General features: G+C 36.5%; 3 protein-coding genes and 1 pseudogene across 8 annotated transcripts; 1 reads left to right on the forward strand and 3 right to left on the reverse strand.

The window, feature by feature from the left end:
* The first annotated feature begins 387 nt into the window (after positions 1 to 387).
* On the forward strand, positions 388 to 2,643 carry LOC111313073 (COMPASS-like H3K4 histone methylase component WDR5B pseudogene; annotated as a pseudogene). The gene is made up of 3 exons (XR_016332372.1): positions 388 to 492; positions 1,308 to 1,773; positions 1,863 to 2,643. The product of XR_016332372.1 is annotated as a COMPASS-like H3K4 histone methylase component WDR5B pseudogene (transcript).
* Positions 2,644 to 2,815: 172 nt separating this feature from the next.
* Positions 2,816 to 4,364, reverse strand: LOC111313424 (spindle pole body-associated protein). Its single transcript, XM_022914102.2, has 3 exons — positions 3,951 to 4,364; positions 3,533 to 3,674; positions 2,816 to 3,076 (listed from the first exon to the last, which is right to left on the reverse strand). The coding sequence occupies exons 1-3, from the start codon at positions 4,226 to 4,228 to the stop codon at positions 2,993 to 2,995; spliced, it is 504 nt and encodes a 167-aa protein (XP_022769837.1). The 5' UTR covers positions 4,229 to 4,364; the 3' UTR covers positions 2,816 to 2,992.
* A 2,373-nt stretch (positions 4,365 to 6,737) lies between these two features.
* On the reverse strand, positions 6,738 to 8,284 carry LOC111314233 (uncharacterized). The gene has a single exon (XM_022915383.2). The coding sequence runs from the start codon at positions 7,748 to 7,750 to the stop codon at positions 6,842 to 6,844; it is 909 nt and encodes a 302-aa protein (XP_022771118.1). The 5' UTR covers positions 7,751 to 8,284; the 3' UTR covers positions 6,738 to 6,841.
* A 2,744-nt stretch (positions 8,285 to 11,028) lies between these two features.
* On the reverse strand, positions 11,029 to 16,135 carry LOC111314234 (uncharacterized). 5 transcript variants are annotated; one of them, XR_016332490.1, is made up of 3 exons: positions 14,227 to 16,129; positions 11,940 to 12,223; positions 11,029 to 11,796 (listed from the first exon to the last, which is right to left on the reverse strand). XR_016332490.1 is itself a non-coding variant. In XM_022915385.2 (2 exons), the coding sequence occupies exon 1, from the start codon at positions 15,986 to 15,988 to the stop codon at positions 14,234 to 14,236; it is 1,755 nt and encodes a 584-aa protein (XP_022771120.1). In that variant the 5' UTR covers positions 15,989 to 16,129; the 3' UTR covers positions 11,029 to 12,223; positions 14,227 to 14,233. The 5 variants fall into 5 exon arrangements, 2 of the variants coding, with proteins under 2 accessions (XP_022771120.1, XP_022771119.1); XR_002693130.2 differs by lacking the exons at positions 11,029 to 11,796; positions 11,940 to 12,223 and adding exons at positions 12,255 to 12,580; positions 12,676 to 12,954; XR_002693129.2 differs by lacking the exons at positions 11,029 to 11,796; positions 11,940 to 12,223 and adding exons at positions 12,255 to 12,580; positions 12,676 to 12,961.

The raw sequence follows: 16,135 nt of genomic DNA on the forward strand, positions 1-16,135 counted from the left end.
ATTAAAATGGTTATTACAAGAGAAAAATTAGGAACAAAAGAATTTGAATTAAATGAAGGATTATTGTTTTATATACTTCCTCGTGAAATTTTAGATTTTACGAGGGAAGCTATAATATTACATTTATCACTTATTTATTTATTATTTAATTTGTTAATAATTTTAAATATTTTTTAGAGAGATTTTAGCGTGAATGAGATATTCCCTGTTATTTGGTCCATCTATCTACTTTTGGAATGCTAAAAACGCAAAGGGCCGACGTTTTTCATGAATAAAATGAAGAGGCACATCTGTCAGCAATTGGGCGCCCTTTTGCCCGGCCCAGCTCAATGTTGGGCCCACACCAAACTAACCGGCCCGCCCGATTGGATTCAGACCGTAGAAATTATGGGATGTCTTGTCTTCTACATTCACTCTGCCCTTTCTAAGCAATGGCAAGCAGTGGCCCCAAGGTCCCCAACCAGCAACCAACAGCAGCCTACAAACCGTACCGTCACCTTGAAAACGCTAACTGCACACCCGCCATCAAAATTTCAAAGGCTAAAATAATAAAAAGGTGCCCGAATTTTATAAATTTTTATACTTTTATTATATTTAAATAAGTTTTTAATTTTTACTTTACATTTAAATAAAATTTTAACATAGGTTAATCTTTTATTCAAATAAATAAAAACATATTTAAATATAAATAAAAAACAAAAAATTTATTTAAATATAATAAAATTATAAAAATTTATCTATACGATAAAATTCAAAACTTCTTTAATATTTAATCATTTAAACCGATAATTCATGTTTTTAACAGAGGTATTCATGTGTTATGTAAAAACATAAAATTTGGTTAGATTTATATTTGATATTAATAATTTATATGTTTGTTTAAATTTAATTTAATCTATTATTTTGAGATTTAAAATTTTTTAAATTTAATCTAAATAAAAAAATTTCTAATTCATTCATTAAACATAATTTATATAATAAAAAATTTTAAAAATATTTTTTTAAAATAAAATATAAATATAGAAATTGATATATATATATTTATATAAATATAATATTTTAATTATACATTTTATTCAAATTAAGTTGAACTAAATTTGAATTTGAATTTTTTTATCTAAAATTAAACTCAAAATTTAAACTTTTAATTTTTTTTAAGCCTTTACAAAACTTGGAGAGGTATTCAAGCTCGGACGAGTGATCCCATCCTTAAACAGTTGTAAGCTGTTAGTCTCCCTTGACAAAACCCTAATTATTTAGTCAGCATCGACCCTCTCCTCCTCCTCCACCGCCTCGTTGGCCACTAGGATGGTGTTTCGGACCTTGGCTGGTTATCTGACTCCCACTACATCTGCTCGGCCTCCGACGACCGCTCCGTCCGTATCTGGGAGTCACGCGCCCCTTTCGATTGTCTCAAGATCGTCAAGGGTCATTTGACGTTGTCTTTTGATCAACTTCAATCCGCAGTCATTGGCCCAAAAAAAAAAAAATCGGCAGTCGAATCGCATCGTTTCGTGCTATTTCGATGAAAGGATTCGTATATGGGAAGTGAAAACAGGGAAGTGCCTGAGGGTGATTAAGGCCCATTCCATGCCAGTGACACGGTTGCACTTTAACCGTAACGGTTAGCCAAGAGGGTCGTGCAAGGTTTGGGATGCCAAAGAAGGGACTCGGTTGAAAACTCTAATCGATGATAAAGATCCCGCTGTCTCGTTTACCAAATTCTCTCCCAGTGGGAAATTCATTGTTGTCGCTACACTCGACAGCACGCTTGTAAGTTAACGTCTTTTAAGCTGTGAAATAATATTAATTCTCCTGGGTTTTAGCTCTATTGGTGTTTTTTCTTTTCCTTTTGAGTGCAGAAGCTATGGAATTACTCGGCCGGGAAGTTCTGAAAATATACCGAGGACATACCAATAGAGTTTCTGTATAACATCGACATTCTCTGTTACAAATGGAAAATGCATTTTTAGTGGATCAGAGGTTAAATGTGTTTATCTATGGGATCTTCTCCAATCCAAAGCTATGATACAGAAACTTGAAGGCCATTCTGATACTTTTATTTCTGTGACCTGCTATTGCCTCTGCTGGCCTTGATGGGGATTGAACAATTAGGATTTGGATTCAAGATGCTTGACACTGTTAAAAGTTGACCTGTTTGTAGTACCTTCCCACAACGTAAAAATTTCTCCCCTGGCTTTGGAGTCCAAAAGTTTTACATCACATGCTTCTCGTCAGTTATGATAAATGTAAAAATACCTGTTTTAATGACGTACTCAGATCTCATTTGAGGAGCATTAACATTTCTGATGAATATAAAAATTGATGTTAATATGTGCATAGGCAAAAAGGAGGAAAATACTATGGTTTCCTATTCCTGGTCACTTCCGGTTGCAGATCAGTGATTTCATAATTACTATCATTTAGTCAGGTTTACGGAGTCTGTCCTGCTTACAGTACTTGTGGTTGTTCTTACTTATGTCTCTGATGAAAGCCTTAAGAAGATCAGTCAATTTAATAGGCTATTTTTCAGCTGATTAAGGAGGCTCTCATTCACCATGTGTTCTGCGATGTAATATGTGGGTAATGTTCTCAATCAATGTTATTTTAGCATATTTTGAGCCATGTATGCTCATTTGTCAATATTGCTCTCAAAATTATCCTGGTTGTGTTGCCAGAGACAGAAAGAATTAAATCGGACCTTAAAATGGAAGAGATGCAACATGTCGTAGATATTTGCAAAGAAATTGAACTGAACTTTGGTGTTGGATATTTGATATTAGGCTCTGGGGTGTAACGGTAGGCCTGGTTTATGTAGTTAAGTGTTTTGGTTTGTAGGCACAAACAATCTTGGTATGATTACGCATAGGGGAAAAGGAAAGCATACTTTGTTTACTTCCTTAAAAGGTGAAATCTGCTTAGTTTTTGCTGATATGATTCACTACATAAAGCAATGACTACAAAATTTACATACAACCAGAGAGTAAGAGAATCATTGATTCTTCCTCATACCAAATGTATCTTCTACACCATTCATCACCCTCTCTCGTCGCTCTGCTATCATGTCCACATAAGCCTGACAGAAAAAAAAAAGGTTAAAATTCTTATCGTTTCTCACTAACAAAACACAAACACTGAGACAGAATATCTCTGTTCAGAAAGACCCAGTATAAACTAACTTGACTAAGCTCTTAGCAATTCCAGGCAACTCATTGTCTCTAAACTTCATCCAATTTTTAAGATGCCTCTAAGTCAAAAAAACAATAGGCATTTTCAAATTTGAACCTTCATCCCTCCATCCTTTTTTAAGATATAGTCCAGTAGATCTTGGATACATCATGAACCAACCAAGCTTTATCTTTATAGGTTTAATTCTGACAGATGTTTTATTTTAGGATAACCATCAGGGTTCAACTGCGAGAAAATTTATCAATAAAGGACAACTAGACTGGAAAGACAGATTGTAAACCGCTTTCGATACTGTCCAAATATCTTCAAAACTATAATTCAATGTAGAATCAAGAATCTGTACCTTAGGATAAGAATAAAGAAAGATGTACCACCATGTGCATATCCCCAGAGTTGCAATAGTTGTGATCACAATTGAGTGCAAAATTAGCCAGCTAGAGGCAATCACCAACAATCCAGTAAGCGTAATTGTCCAAGGTTGACACCTAGCAAACAAATGGAAGGGAAAGATCAGACCATATATCAAAACAAGGACAGATGCATAAACAAATGACAAAATTCAGCTCAAATTGTGCAGTCTTAAAAACAATTAGCTACAATGACTCAGCAAGCCCGGCATCACCCAAATATAGCCGTTTGAATCAGTAAATTTCAGCCAAAATTTCATCAAGTTAGCTGAAACCCGGACAAAAAAAGAAAAAACCACTTTAAAAAGAAGAAAAAAAAAGGCAATTAAAGCAAGTGATAATAAGAAAGCTGACCAGGAAGGCTTTGTGTCCCAAACGGAGTCGTACTCGAGAGAGAGATTGTTGAGATAACCATCCATGTCTTCGACGACACCATTTTCGTCCAAGAATAGATACTCATTCTGTTTGGGGTCCGTTGGATTCCCTGCAAAAGCCACCGTTTTGGATCCAAGCTTTGAAGAGGAAGGAGGAAAGAAAATGGGGTTATAAAAATGGGTTTTCGTGGCAAAGTGAAGGGGTGACTTCGGTGCAGCAGAAAGTGAGAGAGGGAACAGAGACGATAAAGTTCCCATGTTTTTTTCGACAACTGAAATCTTTTTGTCCGGGACAATTATTTACTTCTCTGAAAAAACAAAAATTCCAACGACGTCGTTTTGATAGATATTTCAATTTTCAACCTGTTTTTGCATTTTTTTTGTTTGGTTTTGGTGCAAACAGCATGAGGAAATAATTTTCGTTTTATTGTTCTCGATGTGAAATATTCATTTACTATTTTTTATGTTATTGAATCAGTTTGAACTTAACATTTTGAATTCATTTAAATAAATTAGCTTTAAATGTTCTTCAGTTTGATTTATTTATAGCATTTGCAAACAAGGTTCATTGAAGAAATTTGGTCCATACTTGATAGAATTAGAAGCTCATTGAGTTTTTTTTTTTTTTTTTTCCTTTCTTTTTGTAATTTGGTATGTAATATCTTTGCATAATCTTTTATACAATAATATTAATTTTATTACTTGTTTTTATGAAAATTATACAATAAGAAACTGGTGGCAATATCCAGTCATGCAGGATTAACATCTGGAACAGTAACAGCAACAAGGAATAGCTTATTGCTTCTTAGCTTCACCGGTCTTAAGGGTGTTCACCAAATTACCTGAAAACTTTTGCAAAGCGTGGAGACTGATAAAAAGGGTCTTCAGACCTTCTATGCAAGAAAATGCCCAATATCTGTGATTGCATCGAGCTCTGTGGTGATGGAAGCAATTCACAAACAGTTTTCTCTTAACACACAGTCTTTTGATATGTTACTGATACTGAATAGATGTTTTATTGATTTTTTATTAAACACACAAGGTCTCCTTTGAGATGTTAATTTACTGGGTTCAGTCTTGTTAAGACTGGTTTTTGAGGTGCTCTATAAAAAAAAAAAATGCAATTATGAGAGAACTAACGGAGTGGAATAGCTCATTTGCATATGTGTAAGCAATGGATTGATCTTCATGGAACCATCAAGCCATGCACTCCCATTACCCCACATAACATCAGGGGATGATTGGCCACTGGAAACACTCACTAGGAAGTGCAGAGGGAAGATATTTGGCACGTGCGGGCTATTAGGAGCCAAGAAAACCCCCATACTTCTATGAAGGGATATAAACAATGGAAGGAAAACATATTGGAGAATGGTTAAGTACAGCTTGTTGCATCATCCTTGTTCAGCCGCATGTAATCGTACAAATAGAAAGGTAAAATTTTCCACACTGGTTCATTTGCATCAGCTGAATTCTTCATCTTTAAGCTATTGAAACCAAATTGTTCAGAGTTCAGACTGTTAATGTTAGCCTTGGACATTAAAGAACACTTCTCAATGGAGATTGTGTCGAAGCAAAATGATTATTTAGCATTTAATAGCTTCTTATTTGCTTGCTTTTTAGATGGACAGCTGGCTTTTATGTGTTCATGAAAATCAAGGATCAGAGATTCTATCCTGAGATATGGAAAGGATGAATATTTCATATAACACTTCATGCACTGAAACAGCCAATTGCAGATTAGACTGCCACTTATGTCAGGAAAGATGCTTCAACTTCATTTTGTTATAAGATTCATCTTATTTGTAATCAATACAGAAACTGCCTAGAACTTTTGAGATTTTTGCAATTAGAATCATTACTCTTATTCAGAAGGCAAAACTTGTATATTGTAGGACATCCAGTTGTGAATAAGAAGAAATAGCTTTTTAACAACTATAATGAATCTAGTATAAGTGCGCAACTTTGATCACTGAGAGGACTCAATTAGCCTAGCCATATTTCAACCTTTTGCCATTGAACTCTTATCCCCAATTAAGGTCCTGGTAATTATAAGGAACTTTTTGAATCTAAATATGAATAGTTCCATAAGATCAATTTGCATATTCCTTCCACAGTTTCAAAAATTAAATGCAATACGGCTCGCATGCAATACCATTGACATCCACTTCAGAATACATCTTATCTCTTCACTGATTCCCACTCCATTAGCTTCCTTAGTGACTAGAAGATATCATGAATATATGAAGTCTATGATCATGTAATTGAGTACTTGTAGCATACTATCATAAAACTAAAGCTTTTTGAAATTGAAAGTTCCATTTGCTTAGCTATACTAGGGCTCTATATAGGTTTTTGAAGTTCCTTTTACATCTTTTCACCTTATAACAAAAGCTAAATAAATGCAAAGGAGAAAATATAGCACACCTGTTCCATGCCTCTCACTAATATAGTGCATGAAAATATTCAATTTTCAGCCATCCCAAATGTTCATGGCCTTCATTTCGAGGATTCATAAGCCTGCAATAACAGAGGTCATGCTTCTTGCTAACATTCATTGTCAGGAAAGAACGAGGGGGATCTTACAGCAATGCTTCTGCATTTTACGTTCATACATTCTGATTGCAACCAGATTCCTGCAATCCATTAGTCTCCATAACAGTTCTCCTTAGAAATTAAAACGCAGGTTAACGTGACAAAAGCAACCAGAACAATTGATTTATGCTGTTAATATAATATAAGCAGCAGAAGAACAGACAAAAAACAATTGAACCCCAACTTCTAGGTTGCTAGTACTATATTTCAATCACATATCTGTGAAAATCATAGCATAAAGTATTTTCTAAATCTCACAAGTGAAAAATTACATTTCTATTCATGCTTCCAAGCATACAATGTTAATGAAAAACCAAGACCCTGTACTTGGTGATCTCTAAACTTTTGAGAGTAAGACCATGTCAATACAGATGGATCAAATATAGACTGGCTGGCCCACAATTTCTCAGCAGAGAGGCAAGTTTGAAACATGAAAACAGCATTGCCCAAAGCATTTCCAAATAGCCAGTTATGCACATCCCAAAACACTTCCACTGGAAGTCCATCCACCAAAATGGTATGGTTGCCACGGAACTTCCACTTGAGCCGCTTGACCTGCATCACTGTCTTACTATCAATGCGGATAACAAGGCATGGATCCTTAAGATCGACAGTATCACACTCGATTATGATATCATGCAACTGTCCCTTGTCACAAAACTGAGCCTTGGCACCATAAAACTTTTTCCCAAAAATGTGCTCTCTCTTTGCAATAAAAACAGCATCGGAACTGAGGGGAGCAATAGTGTCAATCTTCTTGTATGCTTCCCTTTTTAAATCCCCCAGAAGTAACACCATTTCTTGGTCAAATGCAACAGCCAAGTAAAATCCTTCAACTGGCTCTGGCCCAGAACCAAATCTAGCATTAGACAAGTCCCAACATATATCAATTTTACCAGAATCTACCTCTAAATTCTTTGATCCTTTTCTTTTAGAGAACAACCAGGGCTTTATATCAACTTTACATAAACATTGATTGGATGAATCATCAACTGCAACACTAAGGCCTTGGCCCATTAGATTCTTAGTCCATGTAACCGTAATTAAGCATGAACGACCATGTAACTTACACTGATAAACACAACTCACCAGGTTTTGAGCAGCTTTAGCTGCACTTGACGATGATGCTGATGAATCAGCCACTTGAACACCGTTTTCACCAAAACAAGAAGGAAAGTCCCTCATTGTAATAACCAAAGAAGGCAAAAAAAATTCTTTCTTTTACTAAACCTCTCTAGCTAAAGCAAAGATTTTGTGTCCCTTTGCTAGCGCAAAAAAAAAAAAAAAAGGAACAATAGTAGTCCCACCTCAGATAATTGATGATGAACTCAAGAACCCACTTCCAAAAAAGCTTCAAAAGTTAGTTTCTCAACGCTTCAGTTTGATCTGGGTGTCTGGTTTTGGGCGGCCTAAGGTTGTACACAGGAGAGAGATATAGACAGAGAGGACTTAGATTTGCTTCACTGTCAATGTCTGTTTTAAGTCCATCTCAGGAATGGCCAGAATTGTCTTCCAAAAAGGACTGCAAAAGGGACATGAGAGAAACACAGAGGAAAATAGATAGTGAAAATAATGAGCTAGACAGAGCTAAGTCAAGTGGGAATGGAGAGAAAAGGGAGAGGGGAAGGGGGGAGGGGGGCAAAAAAAAAAAATCCTGGAAATTGAAAGAAAACGGCAACTGGGTATTCGCTGGAAAAAGGCTGGGTTTTTATACAACGTTACACAAAAGAAAAGCTAAAAAAGGTATCTCCCTCTATATCTGTTTCATTCACGTACACTCATTTTATTTATTTATTTTGTGAAATTTGTTTTTCTGCATTCCTGCTTTAGTAGTAGAGACAAGTTTAATTCTTTCTTATTGGCCACAATTAATAAAAGAAATACTAATAGTAAGGGACCCTTTTCCTTTATACTGACATTGCACATGCCATTGGAGAAGGAAAAACAATCCAAAATTTAGAACCCAAAACGCCAAACTTTTTTCAAAAATCTACATCATCGATGGACTTTACTGGTTTTACTTTTGTATAGCTGTACACCCAATCTTCATCAGGTAAGAAGGGAACAATCATAATCCAGTTGGACATCATCATATAAATAAAAGAAAAAGAGATACTTATACCATATATAAAATAAAGGATGTTGTTGAGCATTCAATGAGAATGGCTTTCAACTATGGGAATTGGGACATATGCTTGCAAAAGCATTTAAAGTGTATTTTGGTGTAGATGAATTATGTCAAAACACTGAATTGGAGTAGCATTTATTAGAATCTTCTTTTTCTTTTAACCATTGATGAGCTTTGTCATCATTTGCTTTTCCTTTTTATTTATTTGTTTTCTCTTTAGCATGTTCAACAGGTATTTATGATGCTTTGGCGTGTTACCACAAAAATCATGCCACTCTTACTGATGGGGGGAGAATTGGTCAATGGTTGGCACAAGCAAAAGAAAAGGGTAAGACTGTAAAGAAGAGTAAAGTTTTATTCTTCAACAGTTAACCACTGGCATGAAAAATGAAAATGGGGAAGAGAAGTGTCAAGCATTGATTTTTTTTTTTTTTTTTGGCCTATCTTCAAACATTGAATTTAGATAGCTCCTTCTATTGTTTTCTGCCACGACCATGGCCATTTTGACCGGCAAATCTAAGCAAAGCAAAAGCAACGGTTTGCTAGAGTGTGAACCAAGTTGCATTAAAAGCCTCCTGATTCCATATGCAAACCCCATTACTCACGGCGGCTTTGAATTTGATTGATCCAATATATATTTGTCGTTCGAGGACAATGATTACTTTAATGTTGAGGAGAATGTTGAATTTAGTGATGAAATTCATTACTGGTTCAACGAGGGCAGAGCGAGTTATTGAGAATGAGAACGCGATTCACTGTATTTAGAACGTGCAAGAGAATTAGATACACTGCACTTAGAAACCCAAAATTACTTAAAAAATCTATAAAAGGAAAATGTAATTTTCTTGGCAGATTTTAAAGTGGTTGAATAGCCTTATATGTTGCATTAAAAATTTGAAATACAATTTGACATGGATCAAACATACCATACATACTAAGGAAGAGGTTGTGAATCACATCCAATGGTTGATGCTTGGTTTGAATATGCCTCAAGAGTGGACCAGTTCTTATCAGAAATTTGGCTTCTGTTAGTTGGATCAAACGAAAGTCGTGTTTCACCAATATATGATTTTATGTCGTTTTTTACGCCGCAAAAGAAGAAAAATATATTCCATAGGTACCCACACTTTAGAAATGCATTTTAATTTTAACAAGATGCAAAAATATTAGCATGCCCTCACCAAACAACAGCTATTCGTTGAACTTACACAAATCATCATGTAAGGGCCTACTCGGCTACTCCCCTTTGTTATTATTTTTTTTACGGCATTTGTCAATTGGCTTCAAGAACAATCAAGCAGTGTTTGGACTAGGTAACCATTGGGCCATTTGGCATTGGATTTGTCCTTACATTTTAAGCACAAAAAGCTCGGCGGTTTTCAATAAACAAACAGGGTTTTAACAACCCACAAATCTGCTTAACCAAAAAATTAGACACTTGACTTATAAGTCTCTGATGTAGACCCAACAACACTAGTTTAGGTAAGGAATACCAGGAATTCCTAACAAAATCCAGGAAATTGTGAGATATTGTTGTGAGATGTTGCATCTGTATGTTAGTGTCCGTCTGTGAATCCTGTACGAGTAAATTTTCACATTTATCATGTCCTGGCCCATGATTTTGGTCCCATTTTACTCCGTCTGTCTGTCTCCAAGCTTTCCAACTCTTAACAGATACCATGAAATGCCAAGAGACAAATTGATTAAATGTGTGCAAACGACTCATTTGGAATCAAACCTTTGATGCAGATGAAACAAGCAGCGAGATTTACAAGATTGTTCAATGGCAAAGCCAATGACATACCAACAATGGGAATATTGAATTCTTAATTTTAATTATTAAGGTAAAAATTTCGATCGCTTCAAATATTAAAAAAGGAAAAAGCCAACGACAGAGAGCTGTGACCCTGTTACATTTCGAATCTTAGCTTTTTGTGCACTTTTAAGTAGCATAGAAAATAATGTTATATCACGCAGAATACTACAGTAATGTTTTCAACAATCTATAAAGACATTGAAGTCCTTGTCATGCTTCCAAATGACAAAGACAAACATCAATAATCAAGAATAACGAGCGAGGATTACTCAAAATTTCTAAATAAAGTAGTTGAAAGCATGGATTTAGTGACAGTCATTTCTATTTTCTGCTACTATTTCTTTTCAGTTTCACCGTGAATCTCAAGCTAAGTAGGTAGGCTTCTTGGCTTAACGTAGCTTTCAAGAAGGCCATATGAAGTGTGGGTCCGCAAATACAATTAACTTTGCCATATAAAACAACAGTAAACTTTTGTACTAATAACTCAGAACAGCATCAAGTGACTGCAATTGAGTAAAATTGTTCAAAAATTTTTGATTCCTTTTATTTAGCACTGCAAAATTCTGTAGATTATGTAAATCATTAAACGAAAAATATGATGACAGGAATCATCATAATTCGATATTAAGATTAGTTAATTTGATGTAATTAGCAGTTTGATCTATGACCTCTCCCATTACTAGTAGTAGCACAACTCTTATGTCGTGGAAATAGGGGTTGCCCAATCGAAGACAGTGCAACTTTCAACCTTTATGCCGTTTTCTCGTTTGTTTGTCCCCCGGTTTCAACAAGTAACTATTAAAACTCCTTATTTCTCTTAACTACTCCAATCATGTCATTCATGTTGGCTAACTAAACAGAATGGAGACGAAAAAAACAAAGACTAAAACTTGAACACCCTTTTTCTTTGACATGTTTCAACAAGCAACCTCATTCCCATGTGCTGAAAGCTCCAAATCATCTAAGATGCGTAACCCATATTCAATTGCACTTGCAAAACCATGTTGTAGGAGAGATGGTGATGTTTATGCCTAACTAATGACAATTATGAAAGCTAAAGCTGCTGTTTGGACTTTTTCTGCGACGTAGTTTGGGGCCAACAACTACCTTTTTTTTTTTTTCTTTTTATCAAGTAGAACAGAGTATTTTACCTGAAACTAGCTTTATATCATTTTCCCTGCATTAATGTTCTTGACTGAGTGTTCGACAGCTGGAATTCATACTGCTGGGCCCATCTCTTAACACAATTTCGTAAATGCATGGGAGTATGGAAATGGGAGATTCCACCTTAATTAAAAAAACAAACCATGGGCTCTATTTTAATCAAGCTTAAACCTAAGACTTATATGTAAACTGGAAAATCGGAAACGAAAGTATCAATTCTTTTTCATAATCAAAACTGTAAGTACTTAAAAAAAGGGTGAACTAACTCTGTTTTATTTTTCAAGCTTTCCCCCTCTAGGGCTAAGGCCCCATGTCCCATGGATCTTGCTGTTTGACTCCTTGCCCACTGCCCACCACAATATTTTCGGTAGCCGATACTTTAGTAAAGGAATCAACCCTTCTCGAGTAGCATCAGTAGTCGTGCTAATTTCTAATCAACCCCAACACAATAGGCCAATGCTCCTCCTAGGAAAGGTAGTTTACCTGATTGTCTAAACGGGGCTGTCCATACAAACCACTGCTGTAGAAAAGATATGATCTGTAATCCCACCTGATTTTCATAGTATTTAATTAAAAATTCCTTGATTAAGAAACCGACAAATGTAATTTTATAGTGCATTACGTAAAATGTCTATTCCACTCAATAGATTCTTCTTTATAATTGCAATAGCACCTAGCATTTATCTTTTGCAGAAGAAATTGTGTGCAAAGCGAGAAATAACACTCAAGTTTTCACTGTTGCTGCCGCTATTCATCAGCCACATGCATACACTACATAGATTCAAACATCCAAGGAATGATGCCTAGATGAACTTGTTCGTTGGTCTGTGTACTGTCACAATCTCCCTTACCTACTGCCAAATCTCGGATGATGACTTTGTTCAATTCTAGTGACAAGTTCAAGAATCTGCACAACAAAAAGTAACATGTTTGACGTCAAGTTTCCGTGCAATTACTGTGATAAACTAATAATCAATTCTCTAACTTTTTAACTCTTTTTACATGATATCAGAACCGTTTCCTTTTCTCTAGCATGTTGCACTCTAGTAAAATCCCTTCATTTAAATAAAACCTCCTAGACAGGCTGTATATCATGCTACAAGCTCTCTTTCTTCTTTGTCATTCTCCAAAAATTTTCCCAAGTACCCCTCTAGCATGTCTTTCTCCAATATTCAGCAAGTTGAGCAGGAACCATAATATCCACCAATCTGAGCTATGGATTCCTTATCCACTGTGAATGTATTAAGGGTAAAAAAGAGAACAAACACATTCTACAACATCCTGTGGCCTTGACAAGAGCGGAAGCAAGATATTAGATCAAACACCCAAGAAAAACTATTATGCTTCCAAACTTACCAGAATGCACATCATCAATCATCACTTAATCACAAAGTCTGGTCCACAATAAGAAATCCAAACAAAAAAAAAAAAAATACAAAACTCAAATTGAATGTGACCAAGCTACTGAAATAAGAGGGGTAGTAAACCTTTTTAAACCTGGTAAAAATCTCAAAAGACAACTCATCCAAGCCTGCCATCCTTCAATTAAAATCTGAAAAACTTAATATGCTTCAATAATTTCTAAGACATGGCAGTCAATTTAGAAATTCCATAACAAAATTCCAAGCTTTTAGCCCCTCAAGCTTAGATACTTGAAAGGTATGCAGCATTAGGACCTAAAGTTGAAAATGCGACAAACTTTTCTTAAAACTTTAACTATAAAACCAAGAACCTTCGTCCAGCTTTTGGCAGTGTCAGGATAAGACATTCCAAGGCTGATAAATTAGGATAACCTTGCTCATACTATAGTTTTATTATCATTGCAGTCTTCATCATTTAAGACCTATATTCACATGAAAGATTGGTTCAAAGTTTCATGACACCTATATTTTTATTATCATTGCAGTCTTCATCATTTGAGACCTATATCCACACAAATAATGTTGCTAACTTAGAGGGGAAAAAAATAAGGAACATAGGTCAGGACCAATTGATTTCTTAAGTTTCATGACACCAAAGATAAGAATTTCAAAGTTAAACACTAGCAATAAGCCGATAACCAAAGCACTCCAGAGAAGAGCATGAGAATTCAGAAGTTGAAACTCTTTAACTCTTTGTGTACCAACTCAACATTCAGTCCCCAGGTAGTTCACGATACCTACCTGTCCACAAATCTAAGGAAAACATCAGAAGAATAATGTTTACACTGGTTAAGTTTTACTCTTTCTCACCATTAGTCTCCACCAGGGCCAACTGATAATAATTTCTTCCCACTTTAAGTATCACTATAATTAACATTGAATAAGTTTAAGAACGTTGATAACATCCTAGAGAAAATCACCAAAATGCAAATAGTGCCAACATACCACAATTTTTCTTATTTCTCTACTCTATATACTATAGTAAAAAGGCTGCCTTCTACACACACACTCAAAAACACTTGATAGGTAGTCCTCAGCAGTTACTATTAGCAATAATGCTTCCATTGCAACACACACAAACAAATTAGCAATAAACTAATAACAAAAACAGCATATACATAATTGAACATACATGAGATTCACGCATCAGCCCCATCTTTTCCAGCAAAAGGATTGTGAGTAGGACCAACATCCTGCCCAATATGGCGCTGCACAAGCCGTTGCAAATCAGCCATAACCTTGTGTTCTCGTTTTGCTTTCTCTTCATAGTTAAACATTGCCAATGCCCTCTTGTCCTCTGCACTGTAAACCTGGTTTTCTTTCCTAATACGAATGGCATTCATTCTCTGATGTCTACTACCACTCATCACAAACCCAAGGCCCTCAAACTTTTGAATCTCCTCAGCAGAAAGACCCACTTCACCTCTTCGTGGGATACGCTTCCCTTGTTGCACATACTGTGCAATGGCATCACCTTCACCAGGCCTCAAAGCACCACCGTAACTTATATGCCCCTCTGCTCTTGGCAACGGTGCTGGCCCAACCATTGGCTCATTATCCAATGCTGGTTTCTTCTGAGCCTCTATCATTTCTTTAAACATAAGAGCCTCAGCACTCATTTCAGCAATCTTAGCGTCATTTGCCTTTGTTTTATTCTTGGCATCCACATCATAATCTGAGCTATTATCCATATATGAACCTTGACTATCAGTTTCTGATCCTCTCCTTTTCTTAGTCCTCCTAGACCTTGAATATGAAGAGCTTTTCCGCTTCTTGGACTCGACAAGATCATTCGAAGATTGACTCATATCAGATATTTCAGTTTCACTTTCACCACTCCCACTCTCATTATAGCTGCGCTTCTTCCTGCTTCCTTTTCCTCTACTGCTTTTCTTGCTACACTTATTTCGCCTACTCTGCTCTCTCCTCGATTTCCTTCTCAGCTTCCTATTTTCCTCATCATCAGATTCACTCTCACTCTCATCAGATTCGCTATCACTGTAAGATGATGTTTTCCTACTTGCACGTTTGCTTTTCTTACTTCTACGCTTAGAACTCGACCCCTTCTTCCTCTTCCGAGACCTCAAATCATCCGATTCAGATTCTGGCTCACTTTCAGAGTCGCTACATCCAGATTTTTCAGACTCAAACTTGGCTTTCACTCTCTTATTGATTTTCTTCTCTGTTTCTTTATCAGAATCGCTCTTCTCATCGCCATACTTCTCCGAAATTTCATCAGCTTTATCCTCCAAATCATCGTCTTCAGTCCTAGGCGGACTCGGTGTATTCTCCCAAATACAGAATCTCAATGCCTTCCTCATCTTCTGCCTCTTCAGCCTCCTATACTCTTCAAAGTTCAATCCCTTCAATTCCTCATCCGATTCGGACTGTGAATGTTTTCCGTTCCGATAATCTCGGTCCAGGTAGCTACGATTTCTGCCGAATTGTTTCGGCAGAGAATTTATGGTTCGGTCATGGGCGGGGCTCCGTCTTCTACAGTTTCGGTCTTCAGGTGACTCGGAACGGTGGCGGTTGCGAGGTTGATCGCGATCATAGATTTCGTAACTGGGACTACGGCGACGGCGGCCGTAATCGGTAGAATCATCGGATTGGGATGCGTAGCGACCATTTTCACGGTCAAAACGGTGTCTTCTTTCAGGAATTCCGACAGAGCTTCCTCTTCTAAGGTTCCTGTATTCAGGTGAACAAGAACGCTTACGCTGCTGGTTACCAACGCGGTTCTGGTTGTCGCGTTCAAAGGCATCGTAGCTAGGGCTACGGCGGCGGCGATGGTAGATTGGGGAACCATCAGATTCAGATATGTAACGGCCGTTTTCGCAGTCAGATTGGCGTCTTCGTTCCGGGGTTTCGACGGTGGATGTCAGGCGGCCCATCAGAATCTAATCAAAGAACGTAAGCTATTCGAAGGGGTTGGTCGTTTTGTACCTTGTTCAGACGATCGCGGAAAGGAACATCCTCTTCAAATTCATGAAATCGTTTAACCACAAAAGAGAAAACACTGTTAAATTAAAAAGAAAAGA

The sequence above is a fragment of the Durio zibethinus genome, chromosome 23, assembly GCF_047325235.1.
Source record: "Durio zibethinus cultivar Kanyao isolate XHJ-2024 chromosome 23, ASM4732523v1, whole genome shotgun sequence".
NCBI classification, from domain to species: domain Eukaryota; kingdom Viridiplantae; phylum Streptophyta; class Magnoliopsida; order Malvales; family Malvaceae; genus Durio; species Durio zibethinus.

What these genes read in the sequence shown, in the direction of transcription:
- LOC111313424 (XM_022914102.2), bottom strand. Translation starts at nt 4,228, where the DNA reads ATGGGAACTTTATCGTCTCTGTTCCCTCTCTCACTTTCTGCTGCACCG. An exon ending in TGGGACACAAAGCCTTCCTG is followed by an intron (nt 3,675 to 3,950) that starts GTCAGCTTTCTT and finishes TTTGTTTGCTAG; the next exon opens with GTGTCAACCTTGGACAATTA. An exon ending in TTCTTTATTCTTATCCTAAG is followed by an intron (nt 3,077 to 3,532) that starts GTACAGATTCTT and finishes TTTTTCTGTCAG; the next exon opens with GCTTATGTGGACATGATAGC.
- LOC111314233 (XM_022915383.2), bottom strand. Translation starts at nt 7,750, where the DNA reads ATGAGGGACTTTCCTTCTTGTTTTGGTGAAAACGGTGTTCAAGTGGCT.
- LOC111314234 (XM_022915385.2), bottom strand. Translation starts at nt 15,988, where the DNA reads ATGGGCCGCCTGACATCCACCGTCGAAACCCCGGAACGAAGACGCCAA.